Source organism: Mauremys reevesii, linkage group 20, assembly GCF_016161935.1.
Source record: "Mauremys reevesii isolate NIE-2019 linkage group 20, ASM1616193v1, whole genome shotgun sequence".
In the NCBI taxonomy this organism is placed as follows: Eukaryota; Metazoa; Chordata; order Testudines; family Geoemydidae; genus Mauremys; species Mauremys reevesii.
In genome coordinates this window covers 24,810,470-24,837,242 of record NC_052642.1, presented here as the reverse complement: position 1 = coordinate 24,837,242, position 26,773 = coordinate 24,810,470, and the positions used below count along the sequence as shown (strand labels likewise).

Sequence of the window (26,773 nt, the reverse complement as noted above, 5' to 3'; positions counted from 1 at the left end):
ACTGAACAAGAAGCGGGCAGCATTATCTCCTGCAAATGTAATCAAACTTGTCTGTCTGAGCAACGGGCTGAACAAAAAATAGGATTGAGTGGACTTGTAGGCCTCTAAAGTTTTATTCTTTCACAATAAAGAGACTGCACTACAGTACTTGTATTAGGTGAACTGAAAAATACTATTTTTTGTTTTTTACAGTGGAAATATTTGTAAAAAAATAAATATGAAGTGACCACTGTACACTTTGTATTCTGTATTATAATTTAAATCAATATTTGAAAATGTTGAAAACATCCAAAAATATTTAAATAAATGGTATTCTATTAACAGCGTGATTGTGATTAATTTTTTTAATCGCTTGACAGTCCTACTTGAAGTATTCATCCCTGAAAAGTTCAGATTTTTACAAATTAGTTTACCACTCTCTGCTTTGTCACTTTTGTTTCTCCCAAATAAATTAAATTAATCTGGACTCCTTGAATGCTCGCCAACTCTTGAATTACTTAAAAGATGCATAAGGCAGAGCCCTAACACTGGGTGAAGTTTCAAAGCTTCTCTTCTGCGCCTATGTGGTTAATTTATTAGAAAGCTTTTCAACTTATATACAGCAGAAAACAAGGAAACCCAGCATATTGCTCATAAGAACGGCCATACTGGGTCAGACCCCAAAGGTCCATCTAGCCCAGTATCCTGTCTACCGACAGTGGCCAATGCCAGGTGCCCCAGAGAGAGTGGACCTAACAGGTAATTGATCTCCCTCCTGCCATACATCTCCACCCTCTGACAAACAGGCTAGGGACACCATTCCTTACCCATCCTGGCTAATAGCCATTAATGGACTTAATCTCCATGAATTTATCCAGTTCTCTTTTAAACGCTGTTATAGTCCTAGCCTTCACAATCGCCTCAGGCAAGGAGTTCCACAAGTTGACTGTGCGCTGTGTGAAGAACTTCCTTGCATTTGTTTCAAACCTGCTGCCCATTCATTTCATTTGGTGGCCCCTAGTTCTTGTATTATGGAAATAAGTAAATAACTTTTCCTTATCTACTTTCTCCACATCACTCATGATTTTATATACCTCTATCATATCCTCCCTTAGTCTCCTCTTTTCCAAGCTGAAAAGTCTTAGCCTCTTTAATCTCTCCTCATATGGGACCCGTTCCAAACCCCTAATCATTTTAGTTGCCCTTTTCTGAACCTTTTCTAGTGCCAGTATATCTTGTTTGAGATGAGACCACATCTGTACACAGTATTCAAGATGTGGGCGTACCATTGATTTACATAAGGGCAATATATTCTCCGTCTTATTCTCTATCCCCTTTTCAATTATTCCTAACGTCCTGTTTGCTTTTTTGACCGCCTCTGCACACTGCAAAGATCTTTTTCCTGATTCGTTGTAGCTAAAATTAGCCCCCACCATATTGTATGTATAGTTGGGGTTATTTTTTCCAACGTGCATTACTTTACATTTATCCACATTAAATTTTATTTGCCATTTTGTTGCCCAATCACTTAGTTTTGTGAGCTCTTTTTCAAGTTCTTCACAGTCTGCTTTGGTCCTAACTATCTTGAGCAGTTTAGTATCATCTGCAAATGTTGCCACCTCACTTTTTACCCCTTTCTCCAGATCATTTAAGTTGAATAGGACTGGTCTTAGGACTGGCCCTTGGGGAACACCACTAGTTACCCCTCTCCATTCTGAGAATTTACCATTTATTCCTACCCTTTGTTCCCTGTCTTTTAACCAGTTCTCAGTCCATGAAAAGACCTTCCATTTTATCCCATGACAACTTAATTTACCTAAGAGCCTTTGGTGAAGGACCTCGTCAATGGCTTTCTGGAAATCCAAGTACACTATGTCCACCGGATCCCCCTTGTCCACATGTTTGTTGACTTCTTCAAAGAACTCTAATAGATTAGTAAGACACGATTTCCTTTTACAGAAATCATGTTGACTTTTGCCCAACAATTTATGTTCTTCTAGGTGTCTGACAATTTTATTCTTTACTATTATTTCAACTAATTTGCCCAGTACAGACGTTAGACTTACCGGTCTGTAATTGCTGGGATCACCTCTAGAGCCCTTTTTAAATATTGGCATTACATTAGCTATCTTCCAGTCATTGGGTACAGAAGCCGATTTTAAGGACAGGTTACAAACCTTAGTTAATAGTTCCGCAACTTCACATTTGAATTTTCAGAACTCTTGGGTGAATGCCATCTGGTCCCAATGACTTGTTAATGTTAAGTTTATCAATTAATTCCAAAACCTCCTCTAGTGACACTTCAATCTGTGACAGTTCCTCAGATTTGTCACCTACAAAAGCCGGCTCAGGTCTGGGAATCCCTAACATCCTCAGCCGTGAAGACTGAAGCAAAGAATCCATTTAGTTTCTCCACAATGACTTTATCATCTTTAAGCACTCCTTTTGTATCTTGATCATCAGGGTCCCTACTGGTTGTTTAGCAGACTTCCTGCTTCTCATATACTTAAAGAACATTTTCTTATTACCTTTTGAGTTTTTGGCTAGCCGTTCTTCAAACTCCTCTTTGGCTTTTCTTATTAAATTTTTACACTTAATTTAGCAGTGTTTATGCTCCTTTCTATTTACCTCGCTAGGATTTGACTTCCACTTTTTAAAAGATGCCTTTTTATCTCTCACTGCTTCTTTTACCTGGTTAAGCCACGGTAGCTCTTTTTTAGTTCTTTTACTGTGTTTCTTAATGGGGGTCGGGGGGGGGAAAGGAGAGAAATACATTTAAGTTGGGTTCTAATTTCTGTTTAACCCCTCATTTTTGCATAGTTCCCCTTTTTTAAATTAAATGCCACAGTGTTGGGCTGTTGAGATGTTCTTCCCACCACAGGGATATTAAATGTTGTTATATTATGGTCACTATTTCCAAGCGGTCCTGCTATAGTTACCTCTTGGACCAGCTCCTGTGCTCCACTCAGGACTAAATCGAGAGTTACCTCTCCCCTTGTGGGAACCCGTACCAGCTGCTCCAACAAGCAGTTATTTAAAGTATCGAGAAATTTTGTGTCTGCATTTCGTCCTGAGGTGACATGTTCCCAGTCAATATGGGGATAACTGAAATCCCTCACTGTTATTGAGTTCTTTATTTTGATAGCCTCTCTAATTTCCCTTAGCATTTCATCATCACTATCAATGTCCTGGTCAGGTGGTTGATAATAGATCCCTAATGTTATATTCTTATTAGAGCATGAAAGGACTATCCATAGAGAGTCTATGGAACATGTGGATTCACTTAAGATTTTTACTTCATTTGATTCTACATTTTCTTTCACATATAGTGCCACTCCGCTCCCTGCACGACCTGTTCTGTCCTCCTGATATATTTTGCACCCCGGAATGATTGTGTCCCATTGACTGTCCTCGGTCCACCAGGTTTCTGTGATGCCTGTTATATCAATATCCTCCTTTATCACAAGGCACTCTAGTTCACCCATCTTATTATTTAGACTTGTAGCATTTGTGTACAAGCACTTTAAAAATTTGTCACTGTTTACTGATGTGTCCGATTCTTTATGTGAATGTTTCTCGGCTGATCTGGCCCTTACATTATCCTCTTCCATTCTCTGCTCCTGACTATAACCTAGAAAATCTCTATCAATAGACTCTCCTCTAAGAGAAGTCTCTGTCCGATCCACGTGCTCCTCTGCAGCAGTCGGCTTTCCCCCATTTCCTAGTTTAAAAACTGCTCTGCAACCTTTTTAATGTTAAGTGTCAGTAGTCTGGTTCCACTTTGGTTTAGGTGGAGCACATCTCTCCTGTATAGGCTCCCCCCATCCCAATAGTTTCCCCAGTTTCTAATGAATCTAAACCCCTCCTCTCTACACCATCGTCTCATCCATGCATTGGGATTCTGAAGCTCTACCTGGCCCTGCACATGGAACTGGGAGCATTTCTGAGAACGCCACCATAGAGGTCCTGGATTTCAGTCTCTTCCCTATCAGCCTAAATTTGGCCTCTATGACGTCTCTCCAACCCCTCCCTATGTCATTGGTACCTACATGTACCACGACCACCGGCTCCTCTCCAGCACTACACAAGTCTGTCCAGATGCCTCGAGAGATCTGCAACCTTCAGGCAGGCAAGTCACCATACAGTGCTCCCAGTCATCACAAACACAGCTATCTATGTTTCTAATGATCGAAATCTCCCATTACTAACACCTGCCTTTTCCTAGTGACTGGAGATCCCTTCCCCAGAGAGGTAACGTCAGTGCAAGAGGATACCCTAACACCATCTGGAAGGAGGGTCCCAACTATGGGAAGGTTTCCTTCTGCTCCTGTTGACTGTTCTGCTTCCCTGGGCCTTTCATCCTCCTCAACAGCGCAGGGGCTGTCTGACTGAAGGTGGGACAATTCTACAGTGTCTTGGAAAACCTCATCAACATACCTCTCTGCCTCCCTTAGCTCCTCCAGTTCCGCCACCCTGGCCTCCAAAGCCCGTACGTGGTCTCTGAGGGCCATGAGCTCCTTACACCAAATACACACATACACCACCCGCCCACAGGGCAGGTAATCCATGCTGCACTCAGCACAATAAACTGGATAGCCCCCACTCTGTTGCTGGGCTTCTGCCTGCATTGTCTCCTGCAGCTACCTAGCTCATGAAAGGGCTTTGTTTAAATCAAGAAGTTTTGAATGTAGTTTAATTTACAGGTTTTAAAGAACAGCAAGTGAACCTTGCCCCCTTCCAAACTCCCTTGCAAAACTCCCTGTTAGCAGCCCCTAGTGTAGTTATTCAAATTTACAAGCTATATGTGCTACACTGTAGCTGGTTTTATATTTTAAAGAAGCCTTCCAGTCTTCTCAAACATTACTTACCTGCAGGCACGGTCAGGGGAATTAAGAATTTCATAGTAGAATACAGAGAAGTTGAGAGCAAGACCTAAGCGTATGGGATGTGTTGGCGGAAGTTCTGTCATTGCAATATCACTAGCTGCTTTATAAGCCACCAGGCTATTCTCTGCAGCCTCCTTCCTGTCATTTCCTGTGGCAAACTCAGCCAGGTACCTGTGGTAGTCCCCTTTCCTGAAAGAATAAAGAGCGCAGATTCAGGATTCCTTGATTTCACATTAGCTGTTGAAAAAAACAGTTAATGTTGATAATAATTGTACATTAATAAATTGGTATAGCATGGGCATTTACTATAGATATATGTCTAGAAAATACAAGGTACATGCTTTTTAAGAACGTAAGACAATCAGCCATGAAAAAAATATAAATAAGCAAGTCCTGTGTCACTTTTTGAAGTAACTAAACCACACTACTCCTAAAAAACACTGAATATGTTTCACTGAAGTTCAAGTTACTGAGACAATTTTCAAGTCCAGAAAGAAGAGAATTCCACCATTAGAGAAGCCATCCTGGACCTTTTTACAAGTAGCAGGAAATGCTTGATAACACGAAATGGGAGACTCACCCACTGGTCAGTATCATACACAGAGGCCTGATCAACACCCTATGTGATACAGTTAGGTCGACCTAGCCCCTACTGTAGATGCAACTAGACCAATGAAAAATTCTTGTGTTGACCTAGCTGCCACCTCTCCATGGAATGGATTTATTACAGCAATGGAAAAACCCTCCCTCCCATCACTTTAGCAGAAGTCTACACTACAGTGCTCAATTCCTTCTCAGTGATGGATAAAGATTCAGGTGTCCATGCTGACATTAGCTACCTCTGATGTCACAAATGTTCTGATCTATCTACATATTCTATTAGGAGTGGATGGGTCTGCCCTTAAGTGGTTTCATTCCTCAAGCTCAGAGGGTAGTAGGAGGCTATCCCTAGGGCTTACTTTGTCATACTTCCTAGTCAACATAAATGAGGCCATTAGGACGGTTAGTAAAGAGATCAGGCTAAAAGTTCCTTCACAATATGCTGATGACACTCTTATCTAGCTCCATCTCATTCAGTTCAGATTACCTCAGATACATATGTAACATGATATACTACTGAGTATTCCAGACAGTCCATGAAGATATATGAAAACTATAAGTATAAAACACAAATAAATACAGTAATAATGAACTTCCCTAATTTTTACAATCCACTTAAGCTTGTAGCAAGATGCCTCCACCCCAGAAATGCACCTCAGAAAGGCTATGTGGATGGGTAAAAAGAAAATGGATAGTGAATGAACACTGGAAAAATTAAAATTCATTTAAAAACTAAGTGAAAGTTTACAACAATTAAATTACTTATAACTATAATAGAAAAATACCACACAATTCTATACATCTATATTTAAGAAAATTTGCATGGTATTATATAGTTTTTAAGAAAAAAGTATATCAGAATTAGCAACTATCATGATGGGTATGCACAAGGGGCTGAACTTAAGTTAGACATGCAATTTTAATGTTGGCATTCCTTGATTTAAATATTTAGGTGTGTTCTATTAACCTAGTTTTTATATATTACACACATTTTACACAGAAAGCACTGAATGGTTCAGTGGGTTGCTAATGGGGGTAAATAGCCTTTCATTCTGTATCACTTGTTCAAGACCAATTACAAGCGTATAGTAATTAAAATTTGTTTCCACTTGAGTGCTATTTGGTGATCTGAATACATTTTCTCTAGTTGGCAGGCATCCATGAGAAAATGTACCATCACAATTAGTCACTGAGCCTCTTGGTGTTCAACACAAGGACTAACTGGGCACAATGACCAAACCATCATCTTATTTCTTGAAGTAGGCAAAAATGGTAGGACAGTGTGGAGAGAACTACGTTTCCACTCTATATGCAGTACCTATTCCATGGCTGTAAAATTTTCATCTCCATAACTGTTAATCTGGCACATTTACCAGTACTGATTTCACTTCAATATTTTATGCAAACTATAAGGATAGCACTTGCCCAAACCCCACAAGTCACCTACATTTTATAATAGAAAACCTTGGACTCGCCCGTGTTAGCTGCTGGAATGAGGTGTTTGTCCAGTACATCCAGAATGTCGCAACAGATTAATTTCAGCTCGGTCTCAACCTGGGGTGGAGGGTGGGGAAGGAGGAGGGGAAAAAAAAAAGCAAAGATTAGCAAAGAAGATGTAATAGTATAAAGGGATACAAGAAATATTCAATCCCAAATGCTAAAAAATAGGAAGAATAATCCAATTTAGATAGGAACTAGCATGTGTGTATGAGAGTCCAACTTCTTGCTGCTTTTACAGATCCAGATTAACACGGCTACCCCTCTGATACTCAACTTCTTTTGGACAGTATCAAAAGACCATAACGTCACCAAACAGTCAAAATGAAAAAAGTGAGGAAGAAGATGCAGAAGTTCTTAACTACAGCAAAGTCATTTTCCCCAATATACTTTATCTTATTTTTCAGTTTTTAAAACTACCTCAGGGCTGGTCTTCTCTGGGCACAGGTATGTATTTTAAAAGTTGTAAATAAATATTAACTAGATTCAGGGAGACTCGTCACATAATGCAGTAGTTCTCAACCAGGAGTCCGGGGCCACGAGCAGGTTTCAGGGGATCCGCCAAGCAGGGTTGGCATTAGACTTGCTGGGGTCCAGAGCAGAAAGCTGAAGCCCCACCGACTGGGGTTGAAGCCCAGAGGCCTGAGCCCCTCCATCCAGGCCTGAAGCTGAAGCCTAAGCAACTTAGCTTCATGGGGCCCCATGTGGCATGGGGCTCCGGGAAGTTGTCCTGCTTGCTGCCCCTTAACGCTGGTCTTTGCTTTTATATGCAGAAAAACAGTTCTTGTGGCATAAGGTGGCCGTGAGTTTTTAATAGGATGTTGGGGGGCCTCAGAAAGAACAAGGTTGAGAATCCCTATCGTGACAAACAGTAACTAGGCAGTTAGAAGGCTGCACTCTTGACTATATTGGACCAAGGCAGGAAGTAAATTCTAGAGTCAAGGTCCCTGCCACCAACACTAGGGGTATGGCTACACTTGCGAGTTAGAGCGCATTAAAGCAGCCCAGTGCACTCCAACTCACAACGAGTCCATACTGGCAAGGCATGTAGAGCGCTCCTAGTACTCCACCTCAGTGAGTGGAATAACATTTGATGTGCCCCTGCTGGAGCACCACAGCGCCAGTGTGGATGCCCTGATCTGTTAATGCGCTCTGATTGGCCTCCAGAAGCATCCCACAATGCCTGTTCTAGCCACTCTGGTCATCAGTTTGAACTCTACTGCCCTGCCTTCGCCCTCAGGTGACCAACCGTCAGACCCGCCCTTTAAATTCTCTGGGAATTTTGAAAATCCCCTTCCTGTTTGCTCAGCCAGGCGTGGAGTGCTCTCAGCAAGTCTTTCCAGGTGACCATGCCTCCACGTGCCAGGCAATCCCCAGTATGGAGCAATGGCAAGGTGCTGGGCCTCACCAGTGTTTGAGGGGGAAGAAGCTGTCCAGTCCCAGCTCCAGCCATAGGGTTCAGTATAGGGGCCCCCTGCACCTCTTGGCTCTCCCCAAGGCACAGAAACTCAGAGGACAGTACAGCCATGAAACAGTCCCCCTTGACCCAGTGCTTACTCACCATTTTGGGGATCCTATGGGTTATGTGTGCTCGGGTTGGGACAGGCAAATTATGCTATTGTGTAGACTGTGCTTGCTTTCCTTAAGTACGGGGGAAGCACTGCTCTGTCTGGTGTGAACAATGCTGCCTCTAAGTGTTGCATTTTGCCTTTACAGATGCAACCGTCAGATCTCAGCCGTCTGTGTTATCACTGGCCGAGAGACTGCAAAGAATCATGAAGAAGCCACACAGAAGCAAAGATGACATGCTGCATGAAGTAATGCAGCAGTCACTTAACAAGAATCTAAAAGCACAGGAGTGGAGGGAGAGTGAAAGGAGGATCTGCCAGCAGAATGCGGATCGCTGGCACAAAAGCGTGGAGCTCCAGCAGCAAAGCACAGATTGACTGATAAGCATAATGGAGCACCAAGCAGACTTGATCCAGGTGCTCCTAGCCATGCAGGCGGAGAACTACTATGCCCACTCCCCTCTGCAGCCCTTGTCCCAAAACTCTTTCCCTTGTGCCCCCATGTCACCTCCAACCCACTTTCCCCAACATCCAGGTTCTTATCGCCACCAGCTGCCTCCAACACCTGTAGCTTCACCACCCAGCCCTGCAAACTATGACCCTTACCCACTGCACTCAATCCCCATCACCATGCAGTATAGCCATCCTGAAGTGCAGCACTCATTGCACAGCACTCCAGATAGGAAGGCTGAGTATGATAATAGGACATATGCAAATCTGTGATTGTACCGTTCCGCACCCCACCCCCTTGCCCTGTTTCCCAAGCAATTGGGTTTCTTTTCAATAAATGGATTTTTTTGGCTTTGAAAACATTCTTTATTGTTGCATAAAGTAAAAGATACCTTAGCCCAGAAAAGCAACAGGCACTGCAATTCAGCGTAGCAAACACAGATTCCTACTAACATTGGAACCACTGCACTTCACTCCCGTGCAGGGCACCCGTGCAGGGCACCAGACATTACTGTTAGCTTTCAGCCTCAAATTGCTCCCTCAAGGCATCCATAATCCCTGCAGCCCCACACTGGGCCCCTCTAACAGCCCTCCTCTCTGGCTGTTCAAATTCAGCCTCCAGGTGTTGAACCTCCAAAGTTCATGCCTGAGAGAAGCTTTCACCCTTCCCTTCACAAATGTTATGGAGGGTACAGCACGCGGATATAACCGCAGGGATGCTATCATTGGCCTGGTCCAGCTTCCTATACAGAGAGTGCCAGCGGCCCTTTAAATGGCCAAAAGCACACTCCACAGTCATTCTGCACCAGCTCAGCCTGTTGAACCCCTCCTTGCTGCTGTCAAGGCTCCCTGTGTAGGGTTTCATGAGTCATGGCATTAAAGGGTAAACAGCATCTCCAAGGATCACAATGGGCATTTTGACTTTACCCATGGTGATTTTCTGGTCTGGGGAAAAAAGTCCTGGCTTGCAGCTTCCTGAACAGGCCAGTGTTCTGAAAGACGTGTGCATCATGCACCTTTCCGGGCCAGCCTGCGTTAATGTCAATGAAACACCCACAGTGATCCACAAGTGCCTGGAGAACCATAGAGAAATACCCCTTCCGATTAATGTACTTTGAGGCTAGGTGGGCTGGTGCCAGAATTGGAATATGCATCCCATCTACCACCCCTCCACAGTTATAGAAACCCATTTGTGCAAAGCCAGCCACGTCATGCATGTTACGCAGAGTCACGGTTCTTCTTAGCAGGATGTGATTAATGACCCTGCAAACTTGCATCAACACAATTCTAATGGTAGACTTTCCACTCCAAACTGGTTAGCGACCGATCAGTAGCTGTCTGGAGTTGCCAGCTTCCAGAATGCAATAGCCACTTGCTTCTCCACAGTCAGGGCAGCTCTCAATCGTGTGTCATTGTGCCGCAGGGTGCAGGCGAGCTCATCACACAGTCCCATGAAAATGGCTTTTCTCATCTGAAAATTCTGCAGCCAATGCGCGTAATCCTAGACTTGCATGACCACCACTCAGTGCTAGTTTCCCGAGCCCAAAAGCAGCGTTCCACGGTGGTGAGCATGTCCGTGAATGCCACAAGCAATCTTGTGTCGTATGCGTTACTCGCGTCGGTATCATCTGAATCCTCACTGTCAGTTTGGATCTTAAGGAGTAACTCTACTGCCAAACATGATGTGCTGGCGAGACTCGTCAGCATATTCCTCAACAATTCGGGCTCCATTCCCGCAGACCAAAAGGGAAGACACAGCGCACAGCACAAAGAATGTTGAAAGATGGTGCCAAATGTGGATGGAAGCAGAGGGATTGCTGGGATGTTAACCAATGCATCACAGGGCATTGGGACAGGACCTAGAATGCCCCGCACCCTCTGCCCCCTTCCCACAAGCCACAGCACCGTGGGATAGCTGCCCATAATGCCGCTGCAAGTGCTGCAAAGGTGGCCATGCCAGTGCGCTTGCAGCTGTCAGTGTGGACAGACTGCAGCGCTTTCCCTACTGCGCTCCCCGAAGGCTGGTTTAGCTCAAAGCGCTCTACATCTGCAAGTGTAGCCATACCCTAAGATGTTCAAGTCTACCAAGTACTTTGAGAGAATCAAAATTCAACTTTTCACAGGTACATGAGGGAAGAGATGGTAACAAGTAGCTAGTACCCACATCATACATGCAAAAGTCTTTAAAAAGTCTTTTAAAAAAAGTCTGCAAAAAGGACGTTACACCAGTAATTGTGTCTCTGGAAATATTTTGCAAGATCATCTAGACTGGTCTTAGAGATGCCTTTTGCGAGACTGGCACAACTCCCCTAGCTCTCCCCCCCCCCTTTTTTTTTTAAACTTTATTTTATTAAAACCACAAACTGGCAGATAGCTGTAATGAGGAATAGCACAAGCCAGCTACCCTACTGGTCATCTCATGGCACCCTTTTAGGTTATAAACACCTCCCTCAAAGGATTCAATACATTTCTACAGATTCTTGGAGCTTTGCCTTATAAAGAAAAGCCAACTGAAGATGAACAAGATAAAAAAAATATGCCAAAGAGCAGAACCAGATGCAAGAGAAAAACAAAGCCAAAAAAGGTAACCTGTGAGGCATGTGACTATTAAGAGACATCCCAAAAGAAAAGAATAAAGCAGCAACAGGCAGCACTAACAAAGCAAAGACCAGCAGTGAGAGCACAAGCTACCAAAAGTTACTGTATTTAAACTAATTATTCAAATGTAATAGTTACAAGACAGTCTGCTATGACCACACCATCTACAATTCTTCTGAATTAGAACAGATCTGTAAGGTATTTTCTTTGTGATTATATACAAATCAATTACAAACCACAAAGCAAAGACTATTTTCTTTATTTTGTGATGTATTTATTGGGCCTATTGCAGGGCTGGGTGGCCTTGCAATATGATTTTACTCCTGGGGGAATTCTGCGCCACTGCGCAATGCGGAAATTAATGTGCACGCAGAATTTCCTTTCCCCCAGAGAAATGGGCTGCAGTGCTGCTAGCAACCACTAGGGGCCACTGGACCTGGCAGAGCCCAGCTCGCACATAGAAGACACTGCCTGGGAGAAGGGGAGGGAGCTAGAGGGTTCCTGGCAGCTGCAGGAAGACGACACTGCCTGAGGGAAGGAGAGGGCAGCACACAGGAAACGCCATACAAGCCTGGGAACAGGCCGTTTCTCCCTCTTGATACCTAGGGGAGGAGGGGCAGAGAAACAGGAACTGGGTTGTCATAAGAATCTGTTACTCTACTCCTGGGGGAATTTGTGTGTGTCTCTGTATTGTTACAGACATACTTGCTGACAGGTATTTTGAAATAAATTACCAGAATAATTGAAACTGGCATGATTATGCAGTGTTATTTTGACAATTAAAATTTGCAGAACTTTAAAATATGTGCAGAATTTAATTTTTTGGCGCAGAATGTCCCCAGGAGTAATGATTTGAAGGTTGACAAAGCTAGGCTGTAAAGGTAATAGGTAATAATTGGAGATATACCAATCTCCTAGAGCTGGAAGGGACCTTGAAAGGTCGAGTCCAGCCCCCTACCTTTACTAGCAGGACCAATTTTTGCCCCAGATTCCTAAGTGGCCTCCTCAAGGATTGAACTCACAACCCTGGGTTTAACAGGCCAATGCTCAAACCACTGAGCTATCTATCCCTCAGTGTAAGTCCAAGGAGGAAAGAAACTCTAAAAGCTAGGGAATCCTTGCAGAATCCAGCCTACTTTGAGCCCAGTGCTGCTTATACTATGAACGCCCTTCCCCCGCCCGAAGCAGCTCAAACATGAGCAAAATAAGGGAAGTACTGGTTGCAAATCTGAAGGTAGAACACAATTTAGGTGAAAGTGATCATGAAATGATGATTTCATAATTCTAAGGAAAGGATGGAGGTGAGAGCAGCTGAACAGAAACAATGGACTTAAAGAACGGTTACCTACATTTCGTAACAGTTGTTCTTTGAGATATGTTGCTCATGTCCACTCCATTCTAGGTGTGCATGCCCACATGCACAGTTGTCAGAGACTTCTGGCTTTAGCAGTATCCGTAGGGCTGGCTGTGGCGCCCTCTAGAGTGCCGCACTCATGCGGCAATATATCAGGCACCACCAGCCCTATGCCCTCTCGGTTCCTTCTTGCCAGCAACTCTGACAGAGGGGTAGGAGGGTGGTTAATGGAATGGACATGAGCAACACACCTCAAAGAGAACGGTTACCTACCTGTCGTAACAGTTTTCTTCGAGTGCTTGCTCGTGTCGATTCCATTCTAGGTGACTCACAAGCCGTATCTATGGAGGTGGGCTCCGAGTTTATCATTTGGCAGCTTGGTAGAGCAGTACTGCAAAGCATCCTCCTGGGCCTGCTGGGTAAGCGCATAATAGGACGTGAAGGTACGGACCGACTACCAGGTGGCTGGCATACAGATGTCCTGAATAGGCACGTGGGCCAAAAAGGCCACGAAAGAGGCCTGTGCCCTGGTAGAGTGGGCGGTGACAATCGCCAGGAGCGGGACCTTTGCTAGATCATAGCAAAAGCGAATGCAGGCAGTTATCCAGGAAGAAATTCTTTGAGCGGAAACAGGTTGACCTTTCTTCCTGTCGGCCACAGTGACAAACAATTCCATCAACCTGCAGAATGGCTTGGTCCTTTCCATGTAGAAGGCCAGAGCCCTCCTGATATCTTTCTGAAGCTGCATAAGTAAATGTCTCGGCTCGAATAAAACAGACTACTTTAGGAAGGAAGACAGGGTGCATCTTAGCTGGACCTTGTCCTTGTAGAAGACTGTGCAAGCAGTTCTGAGGTGAGCGCCTGAATCTCAGATACCTGGCAGGCTGACACCTCTGTGACCAGGAGTGCAACCTTCTAGGAGAGCAACAGGAGAAGGAGAGAGCAGGAAGCCAGAGGTTCGATGGGGGGTGGGGAATACCGGTGAGCCATGATAGCACCAGATTCGAGTCCCATGGAGGAACAGGATCCCAGACATGCTGGTAGAGGCGCTCCAGGCCCAAAAGGAATCTGGCTGGGATATCTGGAGAGAAAACTGACCTGCCTTCAAGCAGTGGGTGGAAGGCCAAAATGGCCGCTAGATGGACCCTGGTGGATGAGAGTGATAAGCCCTGAAGTCTGAGGTGCAGAAGATAGTCTAGAATGAGCTGCAATGGGGCTCTCTCAGGACAGACCCCCTTATTCGCCTCCAACGGCTTCTCCGATGCCGCCTGGGAGGAGTATGATGCCAGCCTAACAGGCACCCCCTATAGGTTCCAATACTGTCACTGGGCAAGCCATTGCCCTTCACCCAATGCCAGTGCTGCAGACGCCTTGGCGAGCTCTTGGCTGAGAGATGATTCGCCTCATACAGAGGAAGGGCTTGAACTGTCCCTCCGACCCAGACCACTGCCCTTCTGGTGGCCAAGGCAGGGCCATGGAAGCCTGAGTCTGTCGACTGAATCTTGTGGGTGACCGGTATGGGGAAGGCGAGGACCGGTGCCTGCCCAAAGAACTGTACCAGGGCCCCAGCCACCGGTGCCGCAACCAGGAACAATCTCCAGTTGGAGGGGACCAACCCCTAGGAGATCTGCAAGGTGATGGTGACCAGCGCCTTAGCGATCTCTGACAGGAAGACCGCTGAATAGAGAATTAGGGGATCAGCGTCACGACTCTGGAGTCCGGTGTCTTGTAGGCGGAGACTGCAGTAGATCTGGGCCTCCTGGCTGGAGACTGGTGTTGCAGTACTGGGGTCCTTGGCAGTGGCGAAGGGGAATGACGCCTGTGGTCCGGGGATGTTCAACTGCCTTTAGGGGCGGACCCATCACCAGCTTGGTCGTCTGAGCTAGTATCTTGCCGGGATCCACCATATGGCCAGGTGTCTAGGGTGCCGGTCGGCCTAATTGTTCTTTGGCCGTCAGCCCCCCACCTCAGGCGCAGATAGACCTGCAATGGGCCCCTACCGCTCCTGGGAGTCAGGTCCCCGGCTGGGCTAGAGGGTTCCACCAAAGCAGTAATCCCCCTCCCCCCAAAGAGCCTCCGTTGCAGGTATGAGGCCTAGCTCAGGTCCTTTGCCCGAAATTTCCTTGCGTGGTGCCTGCAGACCAGACTTAGACTGCTTCTTCAATACTGGTGAGGGGGAATGGTGCCGGGTGGATCCTGGTGACACCAGAGTACTGTGCGTGGAGTCCAAGGGCTCCCATGTTGGGCGCAGAACAGTCTCCATGAGGAGGGCCATTAGCCAAATGTCCCGCTTTTTTTTAGTCCAGGGATCAATGGTTTTGCAGATCCGGCACTCGTCTTTTCGATGGGACTTCCCCAAGCCCTTCAGACAACTCTCGTGAGGGTCACTGATGGGCATCGGCCAGCTGCACTTAGAACACAGCTTAAAGCCTCATGTGGCAAAGTACCTGCTTCTCGTCAGCTGGCTCAGTCCCTTTTTGCCTTGGAGACACAGGCTTGGGCAAAGTAAAAGCCTTCCCAGTCACGCAGGGTCTGGCTGATCCTCCTCTCAGTCAGCCCCTTGCTGTTTTACTCCCCTTCTGGGGACAGACTGCAGTCTTCCTTGCTGGAAGAGGGCAGAGCCTTGCTGCACCTATTTGCTGGCAGCTTCTCTGCTTCTCTTACTCCCCCCCTTTCCCTGCCAGGGAGGGTTTAAAAAGGTCACCAGCAATTGGGGCCAGCTGAACCAAATTAGTTCCCTGGTAACCCCTGTTCCAGCTGAACCTAATTTCTCACAGCTCTCTCTCCTCAATGGATAGGGAGAAGCCTTTTAATCCTCCTGGGACTAATTCCTACCCCCCCCCCTTTGTAGCCATTTGGCCTGGGTTTGCCACACTGGGGAGAGGGGCATGCCCCACTCCAGGACTCTAACTACTAAACTACTACTAAAACACTTAACAGCTAACTAATCACTGACTAAATAACAAAGGAGAACAATCAGAACAGCGAAGAACTGCTAATGCTCTGGGTAAGCAAGACCAGGCGCTCCAACCAACCATCACAGGTGGTAAGAAGGAACTGTCAGGGCGTAGGGCCAGTGGTGCCCGATATACTGCCCCATGAACACAGCACTCCAGAGGGCACCACAGGGGGCCCTACAGATACAGCTAAGGCAAATATCTCCGATATATCTGTGCACGTGGGTGAGCACACCTAGAATGGAATCGACATGGGCAAGCACTCGAAGAATAGATGTAACTCAGAACTCATACACAAGGCCCTATGGGAAGAAAACCTAAGGAAAATAGGAGTTCAGAACAGCTGGCAGTTTCTCAGGCCTAGGCTACACTTGCAAATTTGCAGCGCTGCAGCAGGGTGTGAAAACACACCCTCTCCAGCGCTGCAAATTGCGGCGCTGCAAAGCGCCAGTGTGGTCAAAGCCCCAGCGCTGGGAGCGCGGCTCCCAGCGCTGTACGTTATTCCCCACAGGGAGGTGGAGTACGGACAGCGCTGGGAGAGCTCTCTCCCAGCGCTGGCGCTTTGACTACACTTAGCGCTTCAAAGTGCTGCCGCGGCAGTGCTTTGAAATGCAAGTGTAGCCAAAGCCTCAGAGAGACAGTATAAAGGTACAATAGCTAAGACAGAAAGAACTGTAATAAGAAGCCAATATGGCTCTATCGGGAGCTCTGTAGTACCCTGAGGAATCTTATAAAAAAGTGGAATCTTATAAAAAGTGGAAACATGGCCAAATTGCTAAAGATGAATACTACAGAATAGCGCAAGCATGAAGGGACAAAATCAGAAAGGATAAGGCAACAAGAGGAGTTACACCTAGCAAAAATAAAGGGAAGTGCAGGCTTCCGTGAGCAGTAAATACATCTGAAGTGGCTTTTAGAGGAAAGACAATATGGATAGCGAGCGATCAGCTGTTGTGACCTGCACAGGATATGCCATGTGTGTGTTTCTCCCAGAGGACAGAAGCAACTTCGTCTGTACAAGTGCAAGCAGGTCTCCATATTTGAAGAGAAGGTTAAAGGACTAGAGACCCAAGTACCAACCCCACAGTACATCAGAGAAAATGAAGACTGTCTGGATAGAAATCAGCAATTGATACTGCAGGCATAGCATGCTGAAGAATCAGAGAGGGCAGTGCAGACCAGGGAAGAAATTTGGCAGCACGTGACCTTCAGAAGAAGAAAGAGGAGAACCCATGTACCACCAATGCAGATAGAGGTAAGAAACCGTTTTCAGGCGCTCTGCACTGGTACTATGGTGGAGAATGGTTTGGAAGAGTCATCTGAGGGAAGGGATCAGAAGGAGACCCCATCGACCGAAAGGCATGAGAAGCACTGTCCTAGGGCGGGGGTTCCATGACCACCCCTCCCAAGAGGAGGAGATGGGTGGTGGTGGTCAGGGACTCCCTTCTAAGAGGGACAGAGTCATCCATCTGCCATCCAGACTGGGAAACTCAAGACGTGTGCTGCTTGCCTAGAGCTAGAACTCAGGATGTGACTGAGTGTCTGCCCTTAGACTGAGATGACTTAGACCAAGGATGACCTTGAGCATTGCAGACAACGTGGCTCTGGGAAGAAGGATAAAGGAGTTTGAGGTGCAAGTCATGTTCTCATCCATCCTCCTTGTTGAAGGAAAAGGCCTATGTAGGGACTACTGAATTGTGGAGGTAAATGCGTGGGTGCGCAGGTAGAGAGGGCTTTGGATTCTTCGACCATGGGATGTTGTTCCAGGAAGGATCACTAGGAAGAGATAACATTTACCTCACAAAGAGAGGAAATAGCATCTTCGCTGGCAGGCTTGCTAACCTAGTGAGGAGGAGAGCTTTAAACTAGGTTCGCCAGGGAATGGAGACCTAAGCCCTGAGGTACGTACAATATCGGGAGGAAACACAAGGAGGAGAGTGCAACAGGGGAGGCCTCCTGATTCATACTGAGAAAGCAGGGCAATCGACTAGTTATCGTAGGTGCCTGTACACGAATCCAAGAAGCCTGGGAAACAAGCAGGAAGAATTGGAAGTCCTGGCACAGTCAAGGAACTATGATGTGATTGGAACAGAGACTTGGTGGGGCAACTCACATGACTGGAGCAATGTCGTGGATGTGTATAAACTGTTCAGGAAGGACAGCAGGGGAGAAAAGGTGGAGGAGTTGCACTGTACATGAGAGAGCAGTACATTTGCTCAGAGCTCCAGTATGAAACTGGAGAAAAGCCTGTTGAGAGTCTTAGGATTAAGTTTAGATGCAAGAGCAACAAGGGTGATGTTCTGGTGGCATCTGCTATAGACCACCAGACCAGGAGGATGAGGTAGATGAGGTTTTCTTCGGACAACAGAAGTTTCCAGATCACAGGCCTTAGTTCTCAAGGAGGACTTCAATCACCCTGACATCTGCTGGGAGAGCAATACAACAGTGCACAGACAATCCAGGAAGTTTTTGAAGTGTGTTGGGGACAACGTCCTGGTGCAAGACCTGGAGGTACCAACTAGTGCTCCTCTGCTCACAAACAGGGAAGAATTGGTAGAAGTAGAAGTGGGTGGCAAGCTGGGCAGCAATGACCATGAGATGGTTGAGTTCAGGATCCTGACAAAAGAAAGAAAGGCGAGCAGCAGAATACGGACCCTGGAATTCAGAAAAGCAGACTTTGACTCCCTCAGGGAACTGTTGGGCAGGATCCCCTGGGAGGCTAATATGAGGGGGAAAGGAGTCCAGGAGAACTGGGTGTATTTTTAAAAAGCCTTATTGAGGGTGCAGGAACAACCATCCCAATGTGCAGAAAGAATAGCAAATATGGCAGGCAACCAGCTTGGCTTAACAGAGAAATCTTCAGTGAGCTTAAACACAGAAAGGAAGCTTACAAGAAGTGGAAATCTGGACAGATGATTAGGGAGGAGTATAAAAATATTGCTCGAGCATGCAGGAGTGAAATCAGGAAGGCCAAAGCACAACTGGAGTTGCCGCTAGCAAGGGATGTGAAGGGTTACAAGAAGGGTTTCTACAGCTATGGTAGCAACAAGAAGGTGGTCAGAGAAGGACCCTTACTGAATGGGGGAGGCAACCTAGTGACAGAAAATGTGGAAAAAGCTGAAGTACTCAATGCCTTTTTTGCCTCAGTCTTTACAGACAAGGTCAGCTCCCAGATGGCTGCACTGGGCAGCACAGTATGGGAAGGAGGTGAGTAGCCCTCAGTGGTGAAAGTACAGCTTACGGACTATTTAGAAAAGCTGGACATGCACAACTCCATGGGGCCGGATGCAATGCATCCGAGGGTGCTGAGAGAGTTGGCTGATGTGATTGCAGAGCCATTATCTTTGAAAACTTGTGGCAATTGGGGGAGATCCTAGACGATTGGAAAAAGGCAAATATAGTGCCCATCTTTAAAGAAGGGAAGGAGAATCCAGAGAACTACAGCCTCATCTCAGTCCCTGGAAAAAATCATGCAGCAGGTTCTCAAGAAATCCATTTTGAAGCACCTGGAGAAGAGGAAGGTGATCAGGAACAGTCAACATGGATTCACCAAGGGCAAGTCATGCCTGACCAACCTGACTGTCTTCTATGAGATAACTGTCTCTGCTAATATGGGGAAGCGTGGACATGATATACCTTGACTTTAGCAAAGCTTTTGATATGGTCTCCCCCAGTATGCTTGTCAGCAAGTTAAAGTATGGATTAGATAATGGACTATAAAGATGGACAGAAAGCTGGCTAGATCGTTGTGATCAACGGCTCGTGATCAACAGCTCAGTGTCTAGTTGGCAGCCGGTATCAAGCGGAGTGGGAACTGGGCCTATTTAGTCTGCAGAAGAGGAGAATGAGGGAGGATTTGATGGCAGCCTTCAACTACCTGAAAGGGGATTCCAAAGAGCATGGAGATAGGCTGTTCTCATTGGTGGCAGATGACAGAACAAGGAGCAATGGTCTCAAGTTGCAGTGGGGGAGGTCTAGGTTGGATATTAGGAAAAACTATTTCACTAGGAGGGTGGTGAAGCACTGGAATAGGTTACCTAGGGAGGTGGTGGAATCTCTATCCTTAGAGGTTAAGGCCTAGCTTGACAAAGCCCTGGCTGGGATAATTTAGTTGGGGGTGGCCCTGCTTTGAGCAGGGGGTTGGACTAGATGACCTCCTAAGGTCTCTTCCAACCCTAATCTATGATTCTATGACAGTCCACTACTTAGTGGAGAAGAATAGCTAATTGCAGAAGACATCACAAAGACGGAGGTGTTTAGTGCCTATTTTGCTTCAGTCTTTACTAAAAAGCTTAATTATGACCCAGTGCTTACACCGGGGTCCCCAACCCGGTGCCTGCGGGGGCATCTAAATGCACCCATGTCCTGGCCGGCAGTCGAGCATCCACCGAAATGCCGCCGAAATTCGGCGGCCAACGCCTCTGGATGACGCCGCTTACCGCCGACAAGCGACGTCATCCAGAGGCGTCAATGCCGAAATGTCGCCAAAATTTGGCATTTCCTCAGATGCTCGACCGCTGCCACGGTCCTTCGTCTGGCACCTGCCAGACGAAAAGGTTGGGGACCACTGGCTTACACAATTAATATTAATAATGGGGAAGGGAAGCACACATCAGAATAGAAGAACATATTAAAGCCTATTCAGATAAATTATATGGATTCAAGTCAGCAGGACCTCTAGGATACTTAAGGTACTAGCTGAATTGATCTCTGAACTCAAAGATTATCTTTGAGAATGCATGGAGGATGGGTGAGGACTGAAAGGCCCGGTAAAGGCCAAATGTAGTACCTATCTCTAAAGAGAAACAAAGAGGATCAGGGAAATTATAGTCCAGTCAGCCTAACTTCAATACCTGGAAAGATATTGGAACAAAATATCAAAATCAATTTGCAAGGATCTAGAGCAGGGATGGGTAAACTTTTTGGCCTGAGGGCCACATCGGGGAATAGAAATTGCATGGCGGGCCATGAATGCTCACAAAATTGGGGTTGGGGTGCGGGAGGAGGTGAGAGCTCTGGTTAGGAGTGCAGGCTCTGTGATGGGGCTGGGGACTTTGTGGTGTAGGAAGGTGCTGGGATCGAGGGGTTTGGAGAGCAGGAGGGGGATCAAAGCTGAGGCAGGGGGTTGGGGAGAGGCTCGTGGTAGAGGCTCTGAGCAGAGGCTCTGAGCGGCGCTTACCTCAAGCAGCTGCCGGGAGCAGTGGCCTGTCCCCTCTCCAGCTCCTATGTGTGGAGCGGCCCATGACCCTTGGAGCGGGGCCATGCGGCCCCATGACCCGGCGCCAAGCCGACATAGTTTGCCCACCCCTGACCTAAAGGGTAATTGGGTAATAAGTAATAGCCAAAATGGATCTGTCAAGAATGAAATCACCTCAAGCAATCTAATTTTCTGCTCTGACATGGTTACGGGCCAAGCGGATAGAGGAAGCAGCGAACATGACATATTTTGATTTTAGCAAGGCTTCTGACAGCGTCCCTAATGACATTCTCATAAGCAAACTAGGGAAATGTGGTCCAGAAGACATCACCATAAGGTGGGTACACAACAACTGGTTGAAAAACCATACAAAAGAGGAGTTATCAATCCACTGTCAAACTGGGAGGACGTATTTAGTGAGGTCCAGCACTATTCAATATTTTCACTAACAACTGGAATAATGGAAAGGAGAGTATGCTTATAAAATTTGTATACGATACCAAGCTGGGAGGGACTGCAATCACATTAGAGGATAGGATCAAAGTGACCGTGATAAACTGAAGAATTAGTTTGAAATCAACAATATGAAATTCAATAACAACTGCAAAGTACTACACTTAGGAAGGAAAAAAAGCACAAATAGAAAATGGGGAATAACTGGGCAGGCAGTAGTACTGCTAAGGATCTCAGGGTTACAGAAGAGCACAAATTGAATGAGAGCCAAAAATGTTACTCAGCCACAGGGGTATCTCATGTAAGACACAGGAGGTAACTGTCCTGCTGTACTCAGCACAGTGGGGTCTCAGCTGGAGTACCGCATCCAATTTTGGGTTCCACCCTAAGACAGACTGACAAACTGAAGAGTCTAGAGGAGAGCTACAAAATGATTAAAAGCGTAGAAAACTTGTCCTATGAGGCAAGACTAAAAAAATTGGGCATGTTTAGTCTTGAGAAACGACACTTAAGGGGGAACCTGATAACCGTCTTCAAATATGTTAAGGGTTATTATAAAGAGGACTGAGCAAATGTCCTCCATGTCCACTGAAGGTAGGACATGAAATAGACAGTCTGCAGAAGGTTGGTGGGGAGAGGAGGAGAAAAGGAAGGGAATGTCAACTAACTGTACAGGTAGCTCTGGAATAGGCTTCCAAGGGAGGTTGTGGAATCTGCAACAAAGGTTTTTAACAACAGGTTAGACCAGGGGCGGGCAAACTTTTTGGCCTGAGGGCCGCATCGGGTTTTGGAAATTATATGGAAGGCCAGTTATGTGAGGGGGTCGTGGACTGGCCCCCACCTCCTATATGCCCCCCCTGATTCCTGCCCCATCCAACCCCCCATTTCCTGTCCCTGACCGCCCCCAGAACCCCTGTCCCACCCAACCACCCCTTCTCCCCGTCCCCGACCGCTCCCAGAACCCCTGCCCCTGACTGCCCCCCGCCATCCCACCTACTTCCTGACTGCCCCCCAGGGACCCTGCTCCAAGCAACCACCAGGGATGGTTTAAGTACATTTGATCCCATCTCACAGCACCAGCATGATAAAGGTGACCTCTCAAGGTCCCTTCCAGACCTACATTTGGATTCTATACGAATTTGCTATATTATGGAAGAGCAGTGGGGTCTTTCTATAGTTAAGACTGAACAAAGCTTTCTGTTTAATGACCAATTTTAAAATGCGCTCTAAAATTCACATGCACATTCAGATTATTTTGAATCTTGCTATACCAGCTGAGAGGTCAAGGCACATTTAGTGGAGCAAATTTGGGTCACTTGGGACCCACTTGGCAAACCCTATAGCACGTTTTTTTGTTGTTTTTTTTTTTTTTTTTAAACTGTTTTGACCACAATTGGGAACACACTGAATGGCAGCTACAAATTCATCACTGGACAGCTCCTAAGCTCATCTGGTATCCCACACCAAGATCCAGCTTCAAAAGCAGAATAATAAAGTTTACAGATCCATAAAGAAGATCCAAAGTAACACGCATGCTGATCTTAGGGTACATCCAGACTACCCGCCAAATCGGCAGGTAGCGATCGATTTTGCGGGGATCGATATATCGCGTCTCATCTAGACACGATATATCGATCCCCGAACGCGCTCCCGTCGACTCCGGAACTCCACCGGAGCGAGTGGCGGTAGCGGAGTCGACGGGGGAGCTGCGGACGTCGATCCCGAGCGGTGAGGACGGGAGGTAAGTCAAGATAAGATACTTACGCAACTTCAGCTACGGTATTCCCGTAGCTGAAGTTGCGTATCTTACCTCGACACTGCCCCCCAGTGTGGACCAGGCCTAAGTAACAAAATTTAGTACACATTTAGGAGCTCGCATGGAATAGAAGAGAGGCAGCAGCAAAAATTTCAAATAAAAGGCAACATTTCAGAGCACTCTGAATTCACAGGAAGTGTTAGACTTCAAGGTCATTTGGTCAAGGGAGTTCCTGAGATGCAGTCCCTCCTAAATGTGCTGCCTTAAAAATTGCATTTTTTTAAAAAAAATTAAATACAAAGTTATGGAAAAAACACTGATCTTCATAAAAATTACATCGCTGAAATGACACTGGTCCCAGTCATTCAATGGTATCAAGAACCAGTTTAGAAACCCAATATTTCAAAGGTTATTTCACTTCAGTGGTTGTAGTAACTTTGCTTACAAACAGTCCACATCACTCACTGCAAGCTACTGTTTGTTCAGGAACTCTTTTGAAAGGCATTCTGAGAATTTATCTACAAAAGAAAGTTGCAGTTTCATTTAAATCAGTTTCTATACCTATTTAGTTACATGGGGCTCCAATGTGGCATATGGCCTTTGGGGCTCCCCTCACAACTCCCTTGCTGCATCTAGCTGGTAAACGCATTCTTCACAACCACTCAGCACTAATTTCCCTCCCTCCACCCAATACTCCCTTCCAGCCCAAACGGGAGGCATGGAGAGACCAGGAAAAGGGTGGAGCTGGTAGTTGAGCCTAGGCTAGGCTAGGACTTTTCAGCTTGGAGGAGACTAAGGGGGGATATGATAGAGGTATATAAAATCATGAGTGATGTGGAGAAAGTAGATAAGGAAAAGTTATTTACTTATTCCCATAATACAAGAACTAGGGGTGACCAAATGAAATTAATAGGCAGCAGGTTTAAAACAAATAAAAGGAAGTTCTTCTTCACGCAGCGCACAATCAACTTGTGGAACTCCTTACCTGAGGAGGTTGTGACGGCTAGGACTATAACAATGTTTAAAAGGGAACTGGATAAATTCATGGTGGCTAAGTCCATAAATGGCTATTAGCTAGGATGGGTAAGAATGGGGTCCCTAGCCTCTGTTCGTCAGAGGATGGAGATGGATGGCAGGAGAGAGATCACTTGATCATTGCCAGTTAGGTTCACTCCCTCTGGGGCACCTGGCATTGGCCACTGTCGGTAGACAGATACTGGGCTAGATGGACCTTTGGTCTGACCCGGTACGGCCGTTCTTATGTTATGTTCTTATGTACATAATGCCATGCCATCAACAGCTCTAAATATATGCTGGACAAAACGGCACGCTGTGGAACCTCACATGCAAGTGTCTTCAAAGTAGATAAGCTAAGCCTGGCACTATTGTCTAGGACCTTTCAGACAGAAGAGTCACCCAAGAGCGGCCCTTGTCAATTCATACAATTGCAGAACAGACACCTACAGTATTAAATACAAGAGAGACTAGGAGAACCAGAATGTCTCATTAAACCCAGCAGATCAAACACCACAGTTGACAACTTTCGCTGTACAAGACCTGATCAAACCAGTACCTTGCTTTCCCTTGCGTTGCAATGCCAAATTACTAAAATGGCCTCAACATTTCCCCACTAGTAGTCAATAAACTACCCCACCAAGTCTAAAGCTCCTCTAAGTGTCAGACTGAAATTCATGTAGAAAAACTTTCTCCCAGAGAAGAAAATTCAAATTCACAGAGACAAGAATATCCTTAAAGCAATTGTATCTAGGAAATAATTGGAAAAGTCACAGGAAAAAAAAAACCACCACTTCACTGTCACCAGGTGCAAATCAACTGGATTAGCGAGTCATCACAATTCTGCTTTGTTTACAGCACACCAACAGCAGAAGACCTCAAGAAAGCTAACTGAAACAGATCCACAATTTGGAACACAACATCTGACAAGAGTACTCTAAACAGTCTTCTCTTCTGCTTCTGTCATGTGTCACCTGTATATCACAGCAATTTGGAGGAGGAAGAGGGTGTTTAGGCATCACAATATTGAGGGAGCAAGACAACATGCATTTGATTAAACCATCAGTAAAATGTTTTTGTCAGCCGAGTATTCTCCCCGGGAACCCACTGGAACTCAACGAGGATTCATTAGCCCTCAAGGCCAGACAGTCAAATGGTATTTTGCCTTAGCAGAAGAAAATTTTCTAATTCAAGTACATAATTATCTCACTAACTAGATCTTACCATTTGCCGATATTCCCGAATCATTTTTAGTTTATCTTCTCCACCTTTGTTTTCTTCTTTCTGTTCAATGCTGCTGATTATTCTCCATGAAGCTCTTCTAGCTCCAATCACATTTTTATATGCAACAGATAGAAGGTTTCTTTCTTCCACTGTCAACTCCACATCCATTCCAGCCACTTTCTTCATTGATTCAACCATTTCTGGGAGGAAAAGGTTACTAAATTAGGCATATTAAATAGAGATTCCCCACAGACTTCTGAGTTGCTTATTTACTTTATTCCTTCTCACAACCAAGATTTTCAGGCCATTCAGTAAAAGATTAAATTTTTAGAATTATGCACTGATCATTTTTAACAAACTGGACTCAGTCCTACCCCTCCACCTGTGATTCCTCATCTTTCAGCTGACAGCTGCGAACTTAAGACAAGCAACTCTAAAAATATTAGACAAATTCCCACGGTAACACTAGACCACATTAAACCACTGAAATCTTCTGGGCAGGGATCAGGTCCACCTCTTCGTATAGTGCCATGATCCTCATTGATGCCTGAGCACTTGTACAATATAAATATTAAAATTAATTAAAACATTCTCTTATAATGTTAAAGCTTCAAATTCAAACCCTCAAAAGTTAGGACATGCCAAAACTAATGTCTATGCAACCATATTCTTCCTGTTTGTACGTATTAGGATCTAGTTATTACAGGATCACATAGTATTTTTTCCACAGAACACCTACCTCATTCAGTGCATGGAATGTACAGTGTCCACTGGACAGCTAGTTATTCAATATTTCTTTGTAGCCTTGTCATTCATTGTATGGCTACATGCTTTCCACCATTTAAACCCTACACAGAATACAATACAGAAATATGGATTTTCCTATGATGCTCATTTTGGAGTGTGAATGCTTTAAAAATATGTGAATTTATCTTTACAACACTCCTTAGACAAGAGGATATTATCCCAGTTTTACAGATGAGTAGCCAAGAGAAGGCTGAGGTTGCCACGCATCCACTAATTTTGGCTGCCCAACTTGAAACATCTAGTGCCTAGTTATTTTTGAACAACTTCCAATTTCTGCAATAAATGAGGTTGGGTCAGCTGTAGTTCTCAAACTCGTATAATAATAATAATAATAGGAGATATACCTATCTCCTAGAACTGGAAGGGACCTTGAAAGGTCATTGAGTCCAGCCCCCTGCCTTCACTAGCAGGACCAAGTACTGATTTTTGCCCC

General features: G+C 45.6%; 1 protein-coding gene across 2 annotated transcripts in view; it reads right to left on the bottom strand.

The window, feature by feature from the left end:
• YWHAE (tyrosine 3-monooxygenase/tryptophan 5-monooxygenase activation protein epsilon) overlaps positions 1-26,773 on the bottom strand; it is a 61,911-nt gene that overhangs the window by 17,211 nt on the left and 17,927 nt on the right. For both annotated transcript variants that reach the window (XM_039507281.1, XM_039507280.1), the window contains exons 2-4: positions 25,534-25,733; positions 6,913-7,019; positions 4,848-5,054 (exon numbers count right to left, since the gene is read on the bottom strand). In XM_039507281.1, coding sequence (XP_039363215.1) covers positions 4,848-5,054; positions 6,913-7,019; positions 25,534-25,733 — 514 coding nt within the window. The remainder of the gene's footprint in view (positions 1-4,847; positions 5,055-6,912; positions 7,020-25,533; positions 25,734-26,773) is intronic.